This window comes from Bos javanicus, chromosome 25 (assembly GCF_032452875.1).
Source record: "Bos javanicus breed banteng chromosome 25, ARS-OSU_banteng_1.0, whole genome shotgun sequence".
Lineage (NCBI taxonomy): Eukaryota > Metazoa > Chordata > Mammalia > Artiodactyla > Bovidae > Bos > Bos javanicus.
In genome coordinates this window covers 25057463-25077560 of record NC_083892.1, presented here as the reverse complement: position 1 = coordinate 25077560, position 20098 = coordinate 25057463, and the positions used below count along the sequence as shown (strand labels likewise).

The 20098-nt window shown below is 46.3% G+C and overlaps 1 protein-coding gene across 3 annotated transcripts in view; it reads right to left on the bottom strand.

Moving 5' to 3' along the window:
- Positions 1 to 20098, bottom strand: part of KATNIP (katanin interacting protein) — a 230706-nt gene that overhangs the window by 200489 nt on the left and 10119 nt on the right. For 2 of the 3 annotated variants that reach the window (XM_061401491.1, XM_061401489.1), the window contains exon 2: positions 9744 to 9799. The exons of the other annotated variant lie outside the window; for it this stretch is intronic. In XM_061401491.1, coding sequence (XP_061257475.1) covers positions 9744 to 9799 — 56 coding nt within the window. The remainder of the gene's footprint in view (positions 1 to 9743; positions 9800 to 20098) is intronic. 3 annotated transcript variants of the gene reach the window in all.

Sequence of the window (20098 nt, the reverse complement as noted above, 5' to 3'; positions counted from 1 at the left end):
TAGAAGAGTAAGCCAAGCCACAGACAGGATAGGTATCTTGCCTGAGTGATGGCAGGAGCCTAGGAATCCGGGCTGTTTGGGTCCAGGGTTCACAGGCTCAACTACTTGGCTATGCTGCTTCTAAACCCACCATGTGACTGACCTGCCCCTATAGAAATCAGAAGCTGTTCATGTCATCAGAGGCCCCACTGTCCAAGTTCTCAAAGCTACAGAGACCAAGACCACGAGAAGCAGAAAGACTAACTTCACCATAGGGAATGCAACTAGCTGTTGGATGTAAAATGAATCTCACTCCTCTCTGCCCAGAAATGTGAACTAAAAGGCTTCATTCCAAGAAAAGTATAGATTTGGAATGTCAGCTGTTGCACTGGACAGGCTCTTGTAATGCAGCACCATTAGCTTCCACTGTCTTTTCTTCCCTCTCCCTTCCTTTTCAAAAAAAATTTTTTTTAACATTTTCAACAAAGCAGTGGAGATCTGTAAATATGCAAGAGGCAGTTCCTGATCCCCGCAGAAAACTGAAGCTGCAAGAACACTGAGAACTGAAATGAGCAAAGGGAAGGGTCTGCTGTTTGCAGGCTGGCGCGGTCTGAAACTTACAAGAAGAATCACTGGCCTCCTACAATTGGCCACGACAGGTGCTTGGGGCCGAGGGCCCAGGAGACCGAGGTGCTGGACATGCCCCCGTGTTTTCAGGACAATACCCTGCTCCCATTCCCTGCTAAGAAAAGTGGACCAGGGAACCACAGATGAGGCTACTGAGTGTGGGTGCCTCAGCCAAGGGCAGCCATACTCAAATCTGGCCAGAATTCCACAAGGTGTCCTGAACAAAAAACTCTGCCCCACTCATTCACCATTACAAGACAAATTAGGAACACTGATTTTAAAAAATCACATCCTCTTTGATCCATTAATTCTACTTATAAGAGTTAACCTTTGGCTATTCCTGCACAACTGCACAGAGATGCCTGCTCTAGAATATTCTTTCCAGTACTCTTATAGTACTGGACGCTTACTCCTTGGAAGGAAAGTTATGACCAACCTAGATAGCATATTCAAAAGCAGAGACATTACTTTGCCAACAAAGGTCCGTCTAGTCAAGGCTATGGTTTTTCCTGTGGTCATGTATGGATGTGAGAGTTGGACTGTGAAGAAGGCTGAGCGCCAAAGAATTGATGCTTTTGAACTGTGGTGTTGGAGAAGACTCTTGAGAGTCCCTTGGACTGCAAGGAGATCCAACCAGTCCATTCTGAAGGAGATCAGCCCTGGGATTTCTTTGGAGGGAATGATGCTAAAAGCTGAAACTCCAGTACTTTGGCCACCTCATGCAAAGAGTTGACTCATTGGAAAAGACTCTGATGCTGGGAGGGATTGGGGTCAGGAGGAGAAGGGGATGACAGAGGATGAGATGGCTGGATGGCATCACTGACTCGATGGACGTGGGTCTGGGTGAACTCCGGGAGTTGGTGATGGAGAGGGAGGCCTGGCGTGCTGCGATTCATGGGGTCATGAAGAGTCTGACACGACTGAGCGACTGAACTGAACTGAACTCTTACAGTAGCAGAAGACTCCTGATAGCCTAGATTAGTCATTAACCAGGAAGTATTTGTCAGTCGCTCAGTCATGTCCAACTCTTTGCAACGCCATAGACTGTAGCCCACCAGGCTCCTTTGTCCATAGAATTCTCCAGGCAAGAATACCGGAGTGGGTTGCCATTTCCTTCTCCAGGGTGTTAACTGGGAACTAGTTATATATTTATGCTTTCCTGGAGGTTCGGTGGTAAAGAATCCTCCTGCAATGCAGGAGATTTAAGACACTGGCTCAATCCTTGGGTCAGGAAGATCCCCTGGAGAAGGAAATGGCAACCCACTCCAGTATTCTTGTCTGGAGAATCCCATGGACAGGGGAGCTTTGGCGGCCTACAGTCCATGGGGTTGTAAAAGACTCAGACACAGCTTAGAGCCTAAACAACAACAAGTCATATATTTATGGACAAGTTCACAATTCTCTTGGACTTCTCTGGTGGCTCAGACGGTAAAGCGTCTGTCTACAGTGTGAGAGACCTGGGTTCGATCCCTGGGTTGGGAAGATTCCCTGGAGAAGGAAATGGCAACCCACTCCAGTACTCTTGCCTTGAAAATCCCATGGACGGAGGAGCTTGGTGCAGGCTACTATCCATGGGATCGCAAAGAGTCGGGCACAACTAAGCGACTTCACTTTCTCACTTTCACAATTCTCTATATGTCATTTTTTAGTAGCAAAACCAGATCTGAACTGACATGAAATTTAAAGTCTTTATCCCACTTAATAGTAGTATAAACATTCATATTTTCCTGCACATATATTAATATATTTGACTACAGAATGCTGACCCAGGGCTATACTTGGATATTACTTTCTAAATTCTAAAAAATTAGAAACACATTTGGCTCCAAAGATGTCAAATAAAGGATTGGGTTTTTATTCATTCACAGTGAAATACTAGGCAGCCATAAAAAAGAATGAATGAGATTTGTATACATGTGCTGCTACAGGATATTCTCTAAGACACATTGTTAAGTAAAAAGAAAAATCCAGAACAATGTATTGCATGCTATCATTGTGTTAAAAGGCAGGGGGTGGAGGTAAGGGCAGAGAGGACAGATAGAATATTTCTGGAAGGGCAGAAATTGATTACAATGGTTGTCTCTTGGGAGGGCAACTGGGGGGCTAATGTCAAGAGCATCGTACCCTTCAATGTATTTAGTGGGTTTTTTTTTTTTTTAATTTCACTTATTTATTTTATTTTTGCCTGTTCTGGGTTTTCATTGCTATGCTATGGTTTTCTCTAGTTGTGGCGATTGGGGTGTTAGACCCTAATTGAGGTGCATGGGCTTCTGATTGCTGTGGCTATTCCAGCTGTGAAGCTGGGGCTCTAGGGCACACAGGCGTCAGTAGTTGGGGCACGTGGGGCTCAGGTGCCCTGTGGCATGTGGGATCTTCCCAACCAGGGACTGAACCCTGGTCCACTGCATTGACGGGCAGATTCTTAACCACTGGACCACCAGGGGAGTCCCTGCCCCTTAGTATTGATTAGGCAGGTTGATCAGACCCTCTCTGGCCTCTGAGCCGGGAGAAGGAATAACTGGAAGAGAGGAGTATGAAGACAGCACCAGGTCCAGGGCCCAGAGGGGAATGAACGCGTGTTCATGGTGGCACACAGACAAGCTGTCCAGAGAGCCTGGTCCCTGGAGGCACCTTGAATCCTCGCCTCCCTGCTTTGCTGGGTCCCCCTGAGATCCCAGTCTCCTCCTCTGCTTGGCGAACATGAAAGACGTCTCTAGTCCTTGTACCACAAGGCTCTGTTAACAGCAGGAAGTGCTCGTGTGTGTGCATGTGCACACTTACATGTGTGTGCAAAGGGAAGGCTTAACATTTTCTAGGCGCTTGAGTTAAATGACTTCTGCAGTCCTTTACAAAGTGAGCTCAGCAGAGGAGAGTGCTGTCAGGGGCATTTTGCAGAATCTCCCATCAGCTGCATGAGGAAGCAGTCCATTATCACAAAAGGCTCTCAGAGTGGTTTACAGTGCGGGCCCAGAGCTGCCTGCCTGGGGCGCACAGCCAGGAACCCGGAAGCCTGGAATCAGCGTACAGTCCGCCGGGAGCAAGGAAGACCCCTTCAGCTCTGAGTGCAATTGTGCTGTCTTTTCCATCCAAGGCCATGGCTGTCTCTGTTAAATTCTAGACACGCTAAGGAATGATCACAATTATGTAGCAACTAATATTTATGGAATATTTACTATGCACAGCGCTAAGCGCTTTATCACTGCCTTGATTCTGTATACCAAATCTCCAAGGTGGGAATTATCAAATGAGGTGAGACGGGTCAAGAGACTAGGCTAAAGGTCACAGGACAAGCATTTGAGCAGAAGCACACTGCGGGCTCCGTTCACAGAGTGGCCTGGGGCCTCCACGGCTATGTGTTAGAGCAGGGCGTGTCCTCAACACCTTGCTCTCGAGCCCCGCGGTGTTTCTGTTGCCATCAGTGTGGGCCCTGATCAATAAGGGATTGATGAATAAATATTTCTTCCTCCTCTATGTTTTCCTGTTTGCTTTTTAAAAATTTTAACACTGTATGAAAAATTTACTTTCTAATGATTTTTGAGTAAACCACAATGGCCATGATTTCAGAAATCATTAACAATTCATGACCAAAGGCCAGAAACACTACATAAACTCCACAGGCAGGAGCCGTGAATCCTTGCTAGAGAAGGGGTGGAGGATATTTTTACCAGCTACTTCAAAAGTAGCTACTGACTTCAGGCCAGCCATCCAAGCTATATTCTTTCAGAAATGACTGTCACGCTTCCTAAGCCTCTGTTAAAGCCGCCTCTTCCAGGAAGTCTTCTCTCTCTCCTCCAACACCCACTGGGGCTTTGATCTGGATCTCCTCTATGCTTTTCTGCTATGATGTGTGCTTGTCTGTCTAGTAGGGGGTAGTGCAGGCATGCAGTGCATGGGGAAGCACCCAGGCTGAGAACTTAATAAGTATAAACGCTGGTTCTCAATATCTGTGGGCAACAGTGGGAAAGGGGAGGGTGGAGTGAATTGGGAGATTAGTATTGACATATATACATTGCGTGTGTGCTCAGTCGCTTCACTTAGGTCCAACTCTTGGCAACCCACTGGACTGTAGCCCACCAGGCTCCTCTGTCCATGGGATTCTCCAGGCAAGAATACTGGAGTGGGTTGCCATGCCCTCTTCCAGGGGATCGTCCCAACCCAGGGATCAGACACATGTCTCCTGCATCGCAGGCAGATTCTTTACCGCTGAACCACTGGGGAAGCCCTCATATATACACTATCATGTGTAAAATAGATTGCTAGTGGGAAGCTGCTGAATAAGACAGGGAGCTCAGTCCGGCACTCTGTAACAACCTAGAGGGGTGGGACTGGGCGGGGTGGGGGAGAGGCTCAAGAGGGAAGGGGCAGAAGTATACTTATGGCTGGTTCATGCTGTTGTATGCCAAAATCCAGCACAACATTGCAAAGCAATTATTCTCCAATTAAAAATAAATAATAACAGACACGCACATAAATGCTGGTTCTCATCCATGGCTGCATGTCAGAATCACTTGGGGGGAATTACAAAATTCTGATGCGTCGGTCACACCCCCAGAGATTGTGATTTAACTGATCTGGAAAGAGACCTGGGCCGTTGTTGCTGTCGTTCGGTTGCTAAGTCGTGTCCGACTCTGTACATCCCCACGGACTGTAGCACGCCAGGCTTCCCCATCCTTCACTATCTCCTGGAGTTTACTCAAATTCATGTTCACTGAGTTGGTGATGTTATCTAACCATCTCATCCTCTGCTTCCCTCTTCTCCTTCTGCCTTCAATCCCTCCTAGCATAAGGTTGTTTAAAAGCTCCCAAGTGATACAAACATGCTGTGACATTTGTGAACCGCTGACATCCAGCATCCAGCCCAAGGCCTGGTTCTGATACCTGCTTGCAGTCGCGCAGGTGTGGAGGGTGGGGCAGGGAGGGTCCCATTAAAAGAGGACACGTCTTCATCAAAAGTCATTACGCAGGGACTTCCCTGGTGGTCCAGTGGCTAAGACTCCGAGTTCCCAGTGCAGGAGGTCCGGGTTTGATCCCTGGTTGGGAAACCAGAACCCACATGCTGCAACTAAGGCCTGGCATACCAAACATATTTATATACACACATACATATACATTTAAATTTTATTTATTTATTTTTGGCTGTGTTGGGTCTTCCTTGCTGTGCAGGCTTTTCTCTAGTTGCAGCAAGCGAGGGCTACTCTGTAGATGCAGTTAGTGGGCTTCTCATTGAAGTGGTTTCTATTGTTGCGAAGTACAGTTTCTAGGCCACAAGCGTTTCAGTAGTTGCAGTTCCCAGGCTCTAGAGCACAGTCTCAGTAGCTGTAGCACATGGGCTTAGTTGTTCCAGGGCATGTGGGATCCTCCTGGATCGGCAGATTATTTACCACTGAGCCACCAGGAAAGCCCTAAAATGTTTTGTTTTTTAAATGCCCATTGTTGCCTCATAGGAACAAGGAAGGACTCAATGTTGCCACTCTCCATTTTGCAGAGAAGCCAGAAGCCTGCATTTTTTGGGTGAAATCTCTCAATTTTTGAATGTGATCAGCTAATTTCAGGCTTCCCAGGTGGCTCAGTGGTAAAGAATCTGCCTGCCAAAGCAGGAGACACAGGTTTGATCACTGGGTTGGGAAAATCCCCTGGAGAAGGATATGGCTACCCACTCCAGTATTCTGGGCCTGGGAAATCCCATGGACAGAGGAGCCTGGTGGGCTACAGTCCATAGGGCTGCAAAAGCGTCAGACACGACTCAGAGACTAAAGAACAACAACGCTTAATTTTAAAAGATTGTCACATGGTATGGGCCAAATAAAACACAACTTTGGAGCTGAAAGTGGCCTGGCAAGCTCATGGAGAACAGCTTCTCGTCCTCCCTTTGCATTGCTGGCCCACAACCATGCAGGATGGTACCCAATCCCCACTCAGGATACAAACTGCCCGTCCACCTGCCAAGGTGTGTGCTGTCCTGTATACCCGACCCCCGAAGGAACACGACACAGGACCCCATCTACTTGTTCTCACCAGCCTGTCTTTCCCTTGCCTCTCATGGGGACAAAGCTTCTGCTATACCTGGCATCCTGTGTAAGGCAGAGAAAGTCAGGAAGTGCGGACTTCACAGACAACGTGGGCAGGAATGCGGAAAGAGGAGGTGGGTGGAAAGGCATGTTATAATGTACAGGATGAGCGTCCTGGCAGCTTGCTATTAGTTTCTTTCTCTTGTTTTTCTAACCAAACAAAAGTTGTGCTAAGACAGTCAGCACTCTCTTTTTCAGTGGGCCTGAAACCATTTTAAACGTCTTTCAGGATTGAACTTGGATGCTGTGATAAACAACCCCATCCTCTGTCTTCCCTCACTTCAAGCATTTTTCAGAGGAGTGATGTGAAACTCTCTCCGCGGCTGGCATGATGGGAGTAGCCAGGAAAGTGGCAATTAGGGGAGTCCTGTTGCCAAGGAGAGAGAGGAGGGGAGGGGTAAAGTGTCTCTGCTAGTTACTGGATGCCTTGCTCCATCATTTTCCAGTGAATTTCGTAATGTGGATAAATAAGATGCTGTGATTATGCAACCAAAGGCCTCAGGTTTAAACAATTCATTCCTGGCCTTAGAGGACTGGTACTCGCTCTTGGTCATTTAATCGGGGGAGACCAGGTGCCTGCAGGCCAGTGCTCACCCCCATTCTGGCTTCTCCACCTTGAGGCTTCTGGAAGGATCTTCATGGAGACAGGTACATCTGCTTTTTTCTTTTTTCATTTTTAGGGTTTACTTTATTCCTCATGATAAAAATCAGTACATAAAACACAAGGGGGGGGGGAAACACTTCCATAATCTTATTGCCCAGATGAAACAACTGCAAATATTTTCTTTCAACGAATCAATCGTGAATTTTAAGAGCAGCACGAAAAAAACCACCTAAAGCAGCAGTGGTCCCCAACCTTTTTGGCACCAGGGGCCGATTTTGTGGACAGTAGAGAATCTGCCTGCAACGCAGCAGACTCCAGGTTGGAACCCTGGGTTGGGAAGATCCCCTGGTGGAGGAAATGGCAACCCACTGCCTGGGAAATCCCGTGGACAGAGGAGCGTGACAGGCTAATGTCCATAGGGTTGCAAAGAGCCAGACATGACAGAGGGATTAACACTTTTGCTTTCAATTTTTCTGCAGATCAGGGTGGCATGGGGGGAGCAGTGGGATGGGGGGAGGGATGACTTCGGGATGATTTTCATAAGGTCCCTAGATCCCTCGCATGGGCATTTCACAATAGGGTTCAAACTCCCATGAGAATCTAATGCCGCTGCTGATTGACAGGAGGTGGAGCTCAGGCGGTAACGAGAGTGATGAGGAGCAGCTGTAAATACAGACGAAGCTTCACTTGCTCACCTGCTGCCCTCTTGCTGTGCAGCTTGGTTCCTAACGGGCCGTGGACTGGTACTGGTCCATGGTCTGGGGGCTGGGGACCCCTGACCTAAAGTATTTCTACTCTGTATATTCAAAAGGACTCTCACATTTGATACTTCTTCAGAAAAATGCCCCCATCAGAAAGGAGTGGGAAGATCCACCCTAGTTCAGCTGCTGGAGTGCCCACTGGGGGCTGACACTGCAGTCTTCTTAGCATCCAAGTTCCTCAGTTATCTCCAAGCCCTCATCCCAAGAAGGTCGATTATATAGGAAGGAAAGCCATGCTGGCTGTTCTGACTACAGCTGAGAGAGGAGGTAATAGGAGAGAGGATGAGAGTCATAGTCAAGAACACAGGGTCCTTTGCAGGCCCACCCTAACCCGCCTCCTCAGAGCTGGCTGGGGCGAGGCCATCACAGAAGCAGCAGCACCACGAGCTACGGAAGGAAGAATCAGGTCCTGTGGCCGTTTAAGCCCCTGGATGCATCTGAGCCTGAGAAGTTTCCTTCTGTCTTTGGAATCAGGTCTGTTTACAGTCAAGAGTGTGAGTACTGAAGTGTTAATGAATTTCAAGATTCGTCGATATAGGTGATGAGCACCCAAGACTTCAGACCCCCGCTCCCATCAGCCACTAAATAAAACTCAAATGTAAACTCCCACAGGCTTGGGACTTGATCGAAGGGCCCTTCAGTCATTCACGGGTCCTACCTGCCACTTCCCCTCTCAGGCTCAATGACCTTGCAACTTTCCTTATTCGTATCTTTCTGCATTTGACCATGCTGTTTATCTGGCCTAGAAAACTACTCACTCTCAAGAGTTAACCTTTACATCAGCCTTTCTTGATACCACTGGCAGAGGTAGGTGATCTCTTTTCTGTATTGAAATCCCACCCTTTGTCCTTCTCTCCCGGGACTGGCACTTTCACACTGTACTGTGATAATCTCGTGGCACATCCCTTCCAACGGTGCTGTGCACACCCTAAATCAAGGCCTGTCTCTCATCCCTCCCTTAGTCTTAGCCCTGGTGCCTAGCACAGTGCCAGTGGGCTCAGTTTAGTACATTTCAAAAATTTCAAGAATGGTTAGTTTCAAGTATGTGGTATATTTCAATATTTTGTAGCTCTTCCCATGAAGAACTGGGGCCTATTTCCCCTTTCCCCTTGAACCTGTGTTGACCTTGTGATCTGCTTTAAAAAACAGAAGCTAGCAGAAGTGACACCGTTCAAGTGCTGAGCCTAAGGCTCAGGAGTTTCTGAGTCTTCCACTCTTATACTCTTGAACCTCTGAACCTCAATGTGAACAAACCTGTCTAGCTTGCTGGAAGAGGGGAGGACATTGAAGGAGAATTAAAGCACCATAACGGATGTTCAGACAGCCCCAGGGTGACACAGCTATTAATGGCCAATGCATAAATAAATCCCAGCTGCGGTCAGCAAGTGCTGGCCCATCAGCAGAATCTTTAGGGGAAGCTGAGCCCAAATGGCTGACCCTCAGAATCATGAACTAAACCCATAGTTACTTCAAGTCACTAAAATCTGGGTGACTTGTTACACAGCCATAACTGACTGATACATTCAGTAAGAGATTATTAGTGACACTGGGTTGATAACTCCAGTTGCCAACTATCATTGGGTCAGGGATTTAAGCTAGAGACTCAGAAAAGGAGATCCAGGGATCTTTAAATCACTAGCCCATTCCCTCAGATTCTTTTAAATTCCATTGCCTCCCACCAGCCCTCATCAGTGGCTCATTTACCTCCTTTTTCTCCCGAGAGCAGGACCGGCTTCTCTCAGCCTTTCGCAGAGTCTGACCTGTAGCAGTTCAAAAGCAGAACCAGAGATTTTGAGGCTGTTTTAAAACAGCTAGTTTATCACCAAAAAAGCTTTTTATTTGCAAAACTGAATAGACGGGACCAATCATAATCAAATGATTTTAAGAAAATGTAGCCTATTATGATAATGGGAAAATGGCATACTCTTGAAATAGACCAACGGCAATGAAATGGTAATTCACACACTCACATTATTTGACTATAATGAACAAAGCCTCCGCTCTTTAATCTAGAACATTATCTGCACTTTGCAAGGGCCGACAGACTGTAGTTTTTCCCAGTCAAATTACATTTTTATTAAATTGTTTGGAATTATATAAAATGCCTTCCACCGTGCGCATACATACAACCTTTGATGAGAGCGTGCCAATATGCAACGCAAACCTCCGATCTCGCCACATAGGTGCTGGTGCAAATGTGGATTAGCAGTAATCAGCCCCATTTCACATAATGGGGCAATTTCAGAGAGAATTGTTGCTTTTCTCAGAAAACTAGAAGACTAACACTGAAGGTGTGCATACATTTCACAGATCGACATCAGGATGTTTAAATGTGCTACTCCAAATGCAGTTTTTACAACTCTGATGGAAGCAGCCATTATGAACGGAGTCCCTGATGGAAAATTAATGATTCCCTTTGCTTTTAGAACATAAGATGGGAGTCTCACTGCACACCATCAGTGTGTCTCACAAATTGTCCAACTTCACTCTCGGGTGGCTATCCATGAGAATGTCACAACCACATGTTCCGTTAACCAGGAGCATTCTGAAGGTGGGAACAGAAAGGCTGAGTGATGACTTATTGAGAGGCGAGAGAATTGGACAGAGTCAGAGAGGAAAGACTTTCTTTTTTAAATTAATTTGGCTGTGCCAGGTCTTAGTTGTGGCACGTGAGATCTCGTTCCCTGACAGGGGATTGAACCCGGGCTCCTTGAACTGGGAGCACGAAGTCTTAGCCACGGACTGCCAGGTAAGTCCCAGATGTTTATCTTTGCATGTGGTCACTTCCGGTGGGTCCACATGTGAGTAAGACGCAGAGAGCTGCTCATAGCTGGTAAAAAAGCTCAGGTCAAGGGATGAGGCTCTTTCCAAAAAAGGATAAGGGAAAAAGCAAAGGTGCAAAGATGAACCTCTGGCACTGGCCAAACTTTGGGCCAATACATAAAAGGATGTAGAAAAGAGGTAGCTATTTGTAGGAGACCCTGGGTAATACAGTATCATAGTATAGCAGACACCATTGGAGGTATCTGCTCAGCTCATGATGACACCCTAGACTGCTCCCTTCTCTCTTTCCTTCCTCTCTATCCCCAGGGTGATCCTGTGGCAACCATGACTGAACATGACCCCATACCCTGAATTTGGTATGCTCCACTGGGTATGGGCCCTTGACCCAATCACAGCCAATGAGAATCCCAGCCCCCAACATTTGAAATTGATTCTGAAAGAGAGAAGAGAGAGGGCCGGAGCAAGGCTACCTCCACGTGTGAGCAGCCACCAGCCACTGGCTTTAGGGACAGATAAACACAGAATGACAAGACGGAGTGAATGGATCTGACACGCTCAGCATGCATGCCTTTGTGTTTCACAGACACCTACTTTGATTAGGTTCTTCGTGTGTGTGTGTTTGCTTTTTTTTTTTTTTGGCCTTAAGACAACCTAGGGTTTTAAAGACGAAAAAGAGCCCAGAAAAGGACTTCCCTGGTGGTCCAATGACTGAGAATCCAACTGCTAACGCAGGGCACCTGGGTTTGATCCCTGGTGTGGTAAAGTTTCACACGCCTTGGGGCAACTAAGCCCTTGAGCCAAAACGTCTGAAGCCTGAGAACTCTAGGGCCCATGTTCTGCAACAAAAGGAGCCACTGCAAGGAGAAACCCACACACTGCAACTGGACAAAGCCCAGCACAGCCAAAAATAAAATTAATTAATTACTTAAAAAAAAAAATAGCCCAGAAAAAGATACCACTGTGATGCAGGATGCCCATAGCGGGGGAGGTTTCACATGTGTGGACAGGGGGTAGATGAAAACACTCTGTACTTTGCACTCAATTTCCCTATGAACCTAAATCTGCTCCATAAAATAAAGTTTATTGATTAAAAAAAATAGCCTGGGATCTAGGGATCAGGTGATCCAGGTTGTCATGTCAATTTTAACCTGACTTCTGATCCCTAATGCTCTGGGCAGGAGCTAGGGTGGACGGCTCCTCCAAACCCTTGTGCACACCTGCTCTGGCTGTTGGTTGAGGGCCTCTGAGTCGGCCCTAAGGTAGACCAGAGAGGACATACCAGGTAGTAGGCCATGCAGTGAGGAGCCGGGAGCTGGAAGGGGACAGAGCAGACTGGAGACCGGGACTGCTGGGTGGACAGATCAGGGAGGTCTAGCAGTCGGAAAGATGGCTGCAGAGCCAAGCAAAGCCCAGGGCAAGGGCCAGGAGCAGGAGGGAAAAAAGCTGGTTCAGGGTGGACACAGCAGACCCCAGAGTCCGGCGGAGGCCCTTCACGTGCCGGTCACACACACGCACGAGGATCCAGTCCAGGGGATTGCTGACATGTTATGAGATCTTGGATAACTCACAGGATCCAACAGGTTCTCTCTGGGCCATATTTTCTTTCATTTTTTTTTTTTAATGAGAAGTAGGCTGAATCACCTAATGAGTTTGCTTTCCACCTCTAAAATTCTGTGATACCAATAAAGAGCAATAAAGAAAATTAGGGTGGGCAATAAAAAGAAAATATTAATGCAAAGAACAGAGAGCTTAACCACTGAAATTTGCAAGCGAATTTCTCTATCGGAGTTAATTAGAAGCTTCTTTATTCATTAAATTGGAAGATAATTTGCTTATTTTCCAGTGAAGATAATTCACTCTAATTATGCATGTTTGTTATCAAATGCCTCTGTCCTCTCATCACTGAGCCCCTCTCCTCTCCAGGTAGCTCAGTGTGGAGACGGCTCCTTCTCCCCACGGACAGAAGGAACCAGATTACACGGCGCCTGTCTACTGCACTTAGCTCCTCTGAGTAGCTTCCTACCAAGATCGACTCAGGGAGGGGGGAAGAAGGTGACATTAACATCAATATATGCTGCTTGCGAAATGAAGGGGCTGTTCCTCCGCATTTTGCAAGGTGACCCTGCCAGCTGCAGCCAGAAAACAATAAATAAGGCTAAATGTAAACACTACATGTGCACCTCACTTTAGAAAACAGATGTGGGCCTGGGGAAAAGAAAAAAAAATGACTGGATTGAATTGTTGTAAATACAACACCATTCTCCCATGTAGGCTTTCAGAGAGATTGTATCTGCACTTAGGATTAATTTTCAATGGTTGGAAGATTCTGACACTTCAGTTTTACTTTGCTCTAGATGCAGATAATAATGTTCATCGCTGCCACTTAGAGGGAAGTTGCATTTTCCTTGGATGTTAGATTCTGCAGTCGGCAGGCATGGGAAAATCAGTGTCAAAATTCCCCTTGGAAAAGAGCCTTAAATGTCTCGTAAAGAACAGTCTCCAGGACACAAGATTTTATACCCACTGATGTAGACCTATGTGCATGTGTAATATTTGGTGCATTTGGAAATGCATGGTATGTGATAAAAGACATGCAAAATATAACTTTATGATATTTCTAATTAAACTATTTTTAATTTTTATGATCTATGCTTTTTTTTTACATATTCATTTTTATTTATTTATTTGGCTGTGCCACGTCTTAATTGTGACACGTGGGATTTCTGATCTTAGTTATGGCACGTGGGATCTCTAATTGCAGCAGGCAGAATCTATTTCCCCGACCAGGGATGGAATGCAGCTCCCCCTGCTTTGGGAGATGTGGAGTCTTAGCCACTGGACCACCAGGGAGGTCCCTAAGTTATTACTATTGTAATTATTTCCCTCTATTTTTTTTGGCTTGGGGTAGGAGGAACTTGTCAGAGGTTGGGGCACGAACCGGGCACCAATATGATGAAGGTTAAATGTTCTGGACTGGAGAAGGCAATGGCACCCCACTCCAGTACTCTTGCCTGGAAAATCCCATGGACGGAGGAGCCTGGTAGGCTGCAGTCCATGGGGTCGCGAGGAGTCGGACACAACTGAGTGACTTCACTTTCACTTTTCGCTTTCATGCATTGGAGACGGAAATGGCAACCCACTCCAGAGTTCTTGCCTGGAGAATCCCAGGGACAGGGGAGCCTTGTGGGCTGCTGTCTATGGGGTCGCACAGAGTCGGACACGACTGAAGCGACTTAGCAGCAGCAGAAATGTTCTGGACAGGACACCTACTAAGGTCCAGGATCTATGCACCAGCTTCATCTCCTGTATTCTCACATCCACTCCTCCAGGTCAGGAGTCAATAGGCTTTCTTTATAAAGGGCCAGAGAATAAAATAAAAAAAAAAAAATTTACAGGTCATAGAGTCATGCAGTTTTAAGGTCTCTGGTGCAACTACTCAACCCTGCCATTGGAGGGTGAAAATAGCCATTGATACATGTAAACAAACCAGTATAGGAGGGCTCTCCAGGTGGCTCAGTGGTAAAGCATCTGGCATCCGCCTGCCAAGTAGGAGACCTGGGTTTGATCCCTGAAGAAGTTTATTTCTTCTGCTGTCCAAATACGAGGGCTCATCCTTTCTCATTTTATGTATCTATGTCATTTCATTTAAATGGCAAATATCCCACTGAGATGCCACTTCATCTCAATCATTGGGCTGGCAAAAATCCAGAGATGTGACAATATACTGCTGACGAGAGCTGGGAAGCAGGCCTTTTAGAGTACTGTTGGGAGACGTATAAAATGATGCAGGCGCTGTGGAGGGGATTTTGGCAACATCTTCAGAGAGTCTTTAGGCAGTATCCCTTTAAACTAGCAATATCATTTCTAGGAATCAACCGGGAAGAAATACCTCCACAAACAGGAAACAAATGCACGCACGAGGTATTCCCTGCATCGTAATTTGCAATGGAAAGTATGAGAAGTGACCTATAAGTCTATTACAGCGGGTGACTGGCTGAATAAATACGGCGGATCCACACAAGGGAATGGAATACTGGGTGAGAGAATGGCAAGCTGATAAGACGGCCATATGTTCAGTGAAAAACTCGAGGGGCAGAAACTTGACATTATATGATTCTTTTCTCTGTGAAAGAGGGGAAATAAGACTGTATTGGTTCTATTTATACTGAGAACCACCTGGAAAGCACATGCACGAGAGCGACTGCTCAATGTAAATTTTTTATATTGTTTTTATTTTTGAAGGATTTAGATGGATATATTTCCTATTCAGGAAACTAAAATACTTTGCTGTACAGCAGAAACTAACACAACCATGTAAAGCAACTAAACTCCAAAAAAAAAAAAAAATTAAAAAGCAAGAAACAAAGGAAATCACACTATGATTGGAATTGGCATAAGAAATTTAACTAGTATATCAGAAAACATGATATATGTGAAAGTCACTCAGTTGTGTTCTGCTCTGTGACCCCATGGACTGTAGCCTTCCAGGCTCCTCTGACCATGGAATTCTCCAGGCCAGAATACTGCAGTGGGTAGCTATTCCCTTCTCCAGGGTATCTTCCCAACCCAGGGATCAAACCCAGGTCTCCCTCATTGCAGGTGGATTCTTTACCATCTGAACCACCAGGGAAGCCCAGAAAACATGATACATAGAATGCAACAACAACAAAAAATGTATTTTGGACTCTAAAAAAAAAAAAAAGAAACTAGAATAGACTTAAAATATTAAATGTCCAAAAGGTCTGGTTCAGATTTTTTAAAAATATAGTGAAAAATGCTGTTGACATTCCCAATCCAAGGTGCAAGGGAGGGAAAAAAAGTAAGCTTCCATGGACCTTGCTTGAAAGAAAGCACAATCGGAGGACAAACTGCCTTTTTTTTTTCTGGCTGCACCACGGGATCTTGGTTCCCCAGCCAGGGATCAAGCCCGCCCCCGCCTTCTGCCCACCTCTGCAGTGGAAGCCTGAGGCCTTAAAGCAGTGGACCAGGGAAGTTGCTAAACTACTTCTTTCAAGACATCAGTCTGTAATGTGTAAGAGATAAGAATAAAATAAGGATGAAATATGGTTTCTGGACATTGAAACAATCTCTAAACTAAGCCAGTAGGCTGGTGGTGACCTGCTTGTTTATTTGAGGGTAAAGGTTTTTTTTGTTTGTTTGTTTTTAAATAAAATGGCTAGACAAGGTGAGAATGGAAAAAGAAAAAAGGAAAGGAAGATTACAACCTGTCCAGATGGGTTGTCTCGGACTCATGATTTCCAAGTATTTACTGAGCACCTGCCACTGCCAGGTTCCTCCCCAGGTGACAGTTCTTGGAATTCCCTATCATCTACAACAGGCTTCCCTGGTGGCTCAAACCGTTAAGAAACCGCCTGCAATGCAGAAGGCCCGGGTTCGATCCCTGGGTCAAGAAAATCCCCTGGAGAAGGGAATGGCAGCCCCCTCCAGGATTCTTGCCTGGGAAATCCCACGGACAGATGAGCCTGGTGGGCTATAGTCCATGGGGTTGCCAAAGAGTCAGGTATGACTTTAGCAACTAAACCAGCATCACCGTCATATGCAACAGCAAAGCCACGAAGCTCAGAGAAGTAAGGTAACTTGCCCAAGGTCACAGAGCAACAAAGGGAAAGAACTTGGGTTAGCAACCCGTCAGCCTAGCTGCTAATCCACTGCTCACTACACCTGGCAGTCTGCCCGCCTGTCCTTCAACTCCAGGAATGGGAGTGCCCCAGCCCCACTGGCCTTCAGCCCCATCCCAGCTTTCTGAACCTTGATCCTGGCTTCCACCTACAGCCTCTGCAGAGACATGTGTGACAGAAGAAAACGGCAGGGTGGGGACAGGGCTGAGCCCCTGCCCAGCTTAATGAGGAATCATGATTCGTCTCCAGCTGCTGGTTTCCAGGCAGAAATGTTGGCTCAGTTTTGTTGGGTGAGATTCTTCCAGAAGAGCACAGTTTTGTGAAAAAGCTTCTAATTTTTAAATGTTGACAAGCAATTAAAAAAATGTCAGTGCTCTGGACAGGCCCAGCAAAAGAGGCCTCTTGGGACTTCCCAGGTGGTCCAGTGGTTAAAACTTCGCCTGCCAGTGCAAGGGGTGTGGGTTTGATCCCTGGTTGGGGAACTAAGATCCCACATGTCTCATGGCCAAAAAACACAAAACCTAATACAGAAACAATATTGTAACAAATTCAATAAAGACTTAAAAAAAAAAGAAGAAGCCTCTAGTTTCTAACCTAATAGACAGCTAGGGCAGAAGATGGGAAAATCCCTCCTCCCATTACTTCCTCATCTGTGTCATGGACCCTTTCTTGTGCATGTGGGTGGGGAGAGACCTCTTTAAGGAAATCTCATCATAATAACTAAAATCTATTAGACAAAGAGCATGACTGTTTGGGAGCCAAGTAAACAAACATTGGCTCCGAGACACACTTTCCTCTTCAAATTCTTCTTGTGCACCTCCAGGCTGGTTCTGTTCCTTTGAGTTCCATCCTGTTTTCTGAACACCCGAAACAATATCCCTGTCACTCTTCCTTTGCATTTTCTGTAGAAATGAAATTCCCAGGGCCCAGTTTACTGCCAAATTACCTGAGATAAACAAGTCATGCTAAGATCCTCTTTTCCTTTCCAAACCTAAACAGCAGCTGGCAGCTAGAAATGGTTATTTATAACCTGCACACCGTTCCACTCATTTGCTTGGTTTAGAAATGCTTAGCCGTGCATTCTCTGGCTGGGCTTTGTAATCAGATGAGAGCCTGGGGGGGATGCTGTGCGGTGGCTAAGAGGCTGGGCTCTGGGTCAGCCACTCATTACCTGTTTGTGAGTCCTAATAGTTCCGACTCCATTTCCATCCATCTTAAGGTTAAGGTAGGACATGTAAGGGACTTCCCCCGGGCTCCAGTGGCTAAGCATCAGCCTTGCAATGCAGGGGTCTCAGGTTCAATCCCTGGTTGGGGAGCTAAGGATCCCACATGCTGCAGAGTAACTAAGCCCAAGAGCCGCAACTGAGCCCGTGTGCCACAACTGGGACCCGAGGCAGCCGAATAAAAACAAACAAACAAACAAACACAGAAGTGTCCTGCACATAGTAGGTACCCAGCAGTAGGAAACTTACTTAGTACTTAGCAGCAGAGGAAACCTTAGCTGTTTCCTCTCCCAGAAACAGCTGTTCGTGGATCTCAGGGAGTTCTGGTGGTCTCTGGTACCCAAACATATCCTCAATCTGCCATTTCCTCTCCATCATCCCTTTGTGAACTCCGTTATCTCATCAATAACCACCTGGTAGATCTCCAGCCTCTGCTATTCCTGGCTTCCCCCCCAACCCCACCCCAGGCAGCCATCTAAAAATAAGACCCTCATCATTCGCCTGCTTGACCATCCTCTGGTGTGTTTCACTTTGTACACTTCCCTCTTCCCTCCTTTATGTTCACACCTCTGCAGCTCCCAGTCTTCTCCCTGGATTCAGGATCCCTTCCTGCCTCGGGGCCTTTGTCCTTACCCCCTAGGTCTTCTTGTCAATCAGGTCTCAGCCTAAAGGGACCCCCTTGCGCAGAGAGGACTAGGGCCCAGTTCTCCCGACTTTGATCTACACAGCACTTATCTGATCTCTTTTTTTGATGATGCGGTCTGCCTGCCTTACTAGATATCAGCTCTGTGAGATCAGAGGCTGCTGGCTGGCTTTTTTTTTTTTTTTTACTTACTGTATTACCCACACCTGGAACAGTGCCTAGAATGGAGTAGGCTTGGGGAGACATTTCTGAAATCGATGAATGAGTGAATGACCAAATATCTGAATGGAAAGGCAGGAGGCATGATTACGAACGGCTATAAAGACTTCATCTTCTCTTACAATGTGTTTTCTTGACCCTTTCCCCTTGCTCTTTCCGGGACAGCGAAATGAAATATGACAAAGTAAGTTTAATACACCATTGGAGATAATTGAAAAATATTGATTTTTTTTTCATTTGAAATAGTAAAGATAAGTAAATGCCACACATCTGTAATCTAATTGGTGGTCTCTGTGAGACATGCTTCCTAGGCTAAAATGGACTTTGGTCTACCTCTGTATCCATCATACAAGCTTCCAAACTTACTCCCATGCCACACTCCCCCGCCTCCCATTCCAGTTCCCCAGGGAATACAAGTGAGGCCCCTGGATTTGTGAAAATATGTGTATGTATATGTGCATTCAAATTAAAGTGTCCTTTGGGTATTTTCACCCTCTCTCCAAACTAATAGTATCTTGGAAGACATGAGACTGTGCAGAAGATCCCCAAATTCCCAAGGAAAAAGATGCAATCCTTCCCCTGACAGCTAATTTTACTGAGAGCTCATTAAGTACTGGGAACTGTTCTAACTGAATTCACTTGGTTCTTGCAACAGCCCTATGGGAAGATCCTACTATTAAACTCCATTTTACAATTTAAGAGTCTAGGTACTGAGATGAAGTAACTAACCCCCACCCCCTACCCCCCACCCTGGGCTGAGATCACACGGCTGGGAAGAGGAGTTCCAGAATTTAAACCCCTTTAGGTCAACTCCAGGATGAGTTTGAGCAAACTCTGGGAGATAGTGAAGGACAGGGAAGCCTGGCATGCTGCAGTCCATGGGGTCACAAAGAGGTAGACACAAGTTACCAACTCAACAACAACAGGTGAGCATCATCAACAAGAAGAGAAGGAGTTGTGTTGTTTGTCTCTAAGTTGTGTCTAACTCTTTTGTAACCCCATGGACTGTAGCCCACTGTGGGATTTGGGATTTCCCAGTCAAGAACACTGGAGTGGGTGGCCATTTCCTTCTCCAGGGCACCTTCCTGACCTAGGGATTGAACCCACATCTCCTGCAAGTCTCCTGCACTTGTAGGCAGATTCTTTACCCCTGAGCCACCAGGGAAACCCTTGAAGAGAAGGAGAGGAGAGTCCAAATTCTCAGCCCTGGTTTTTATGGTTCCCCTCTGCATGGTTAAAATAAAATCTCCATCCCAATGGAAGCAGGAGGCAGAACTCCCACTGTGCAGGCTCACTGGGAGAAAGGCTTTGTCGTGGGGGTAGAAGCAATGCACTGAAAGAGATCTGGGCCTTGTTCTCCCACTCCTGGGCTGCCCGTCAGGGGTTTTTAACCACCCACCTCCCCCCATGCCATGGCCTCCACATCTTATAAATGATAGTGATCAGACTACATTCAAAGTCACTTACTGGCTGAAACCAGCCCATATACATTTGTCTGGTCTCCAAAAAACAATGTTTTTTTTCCAGCTAACATTTAAAACTGGGCAGATT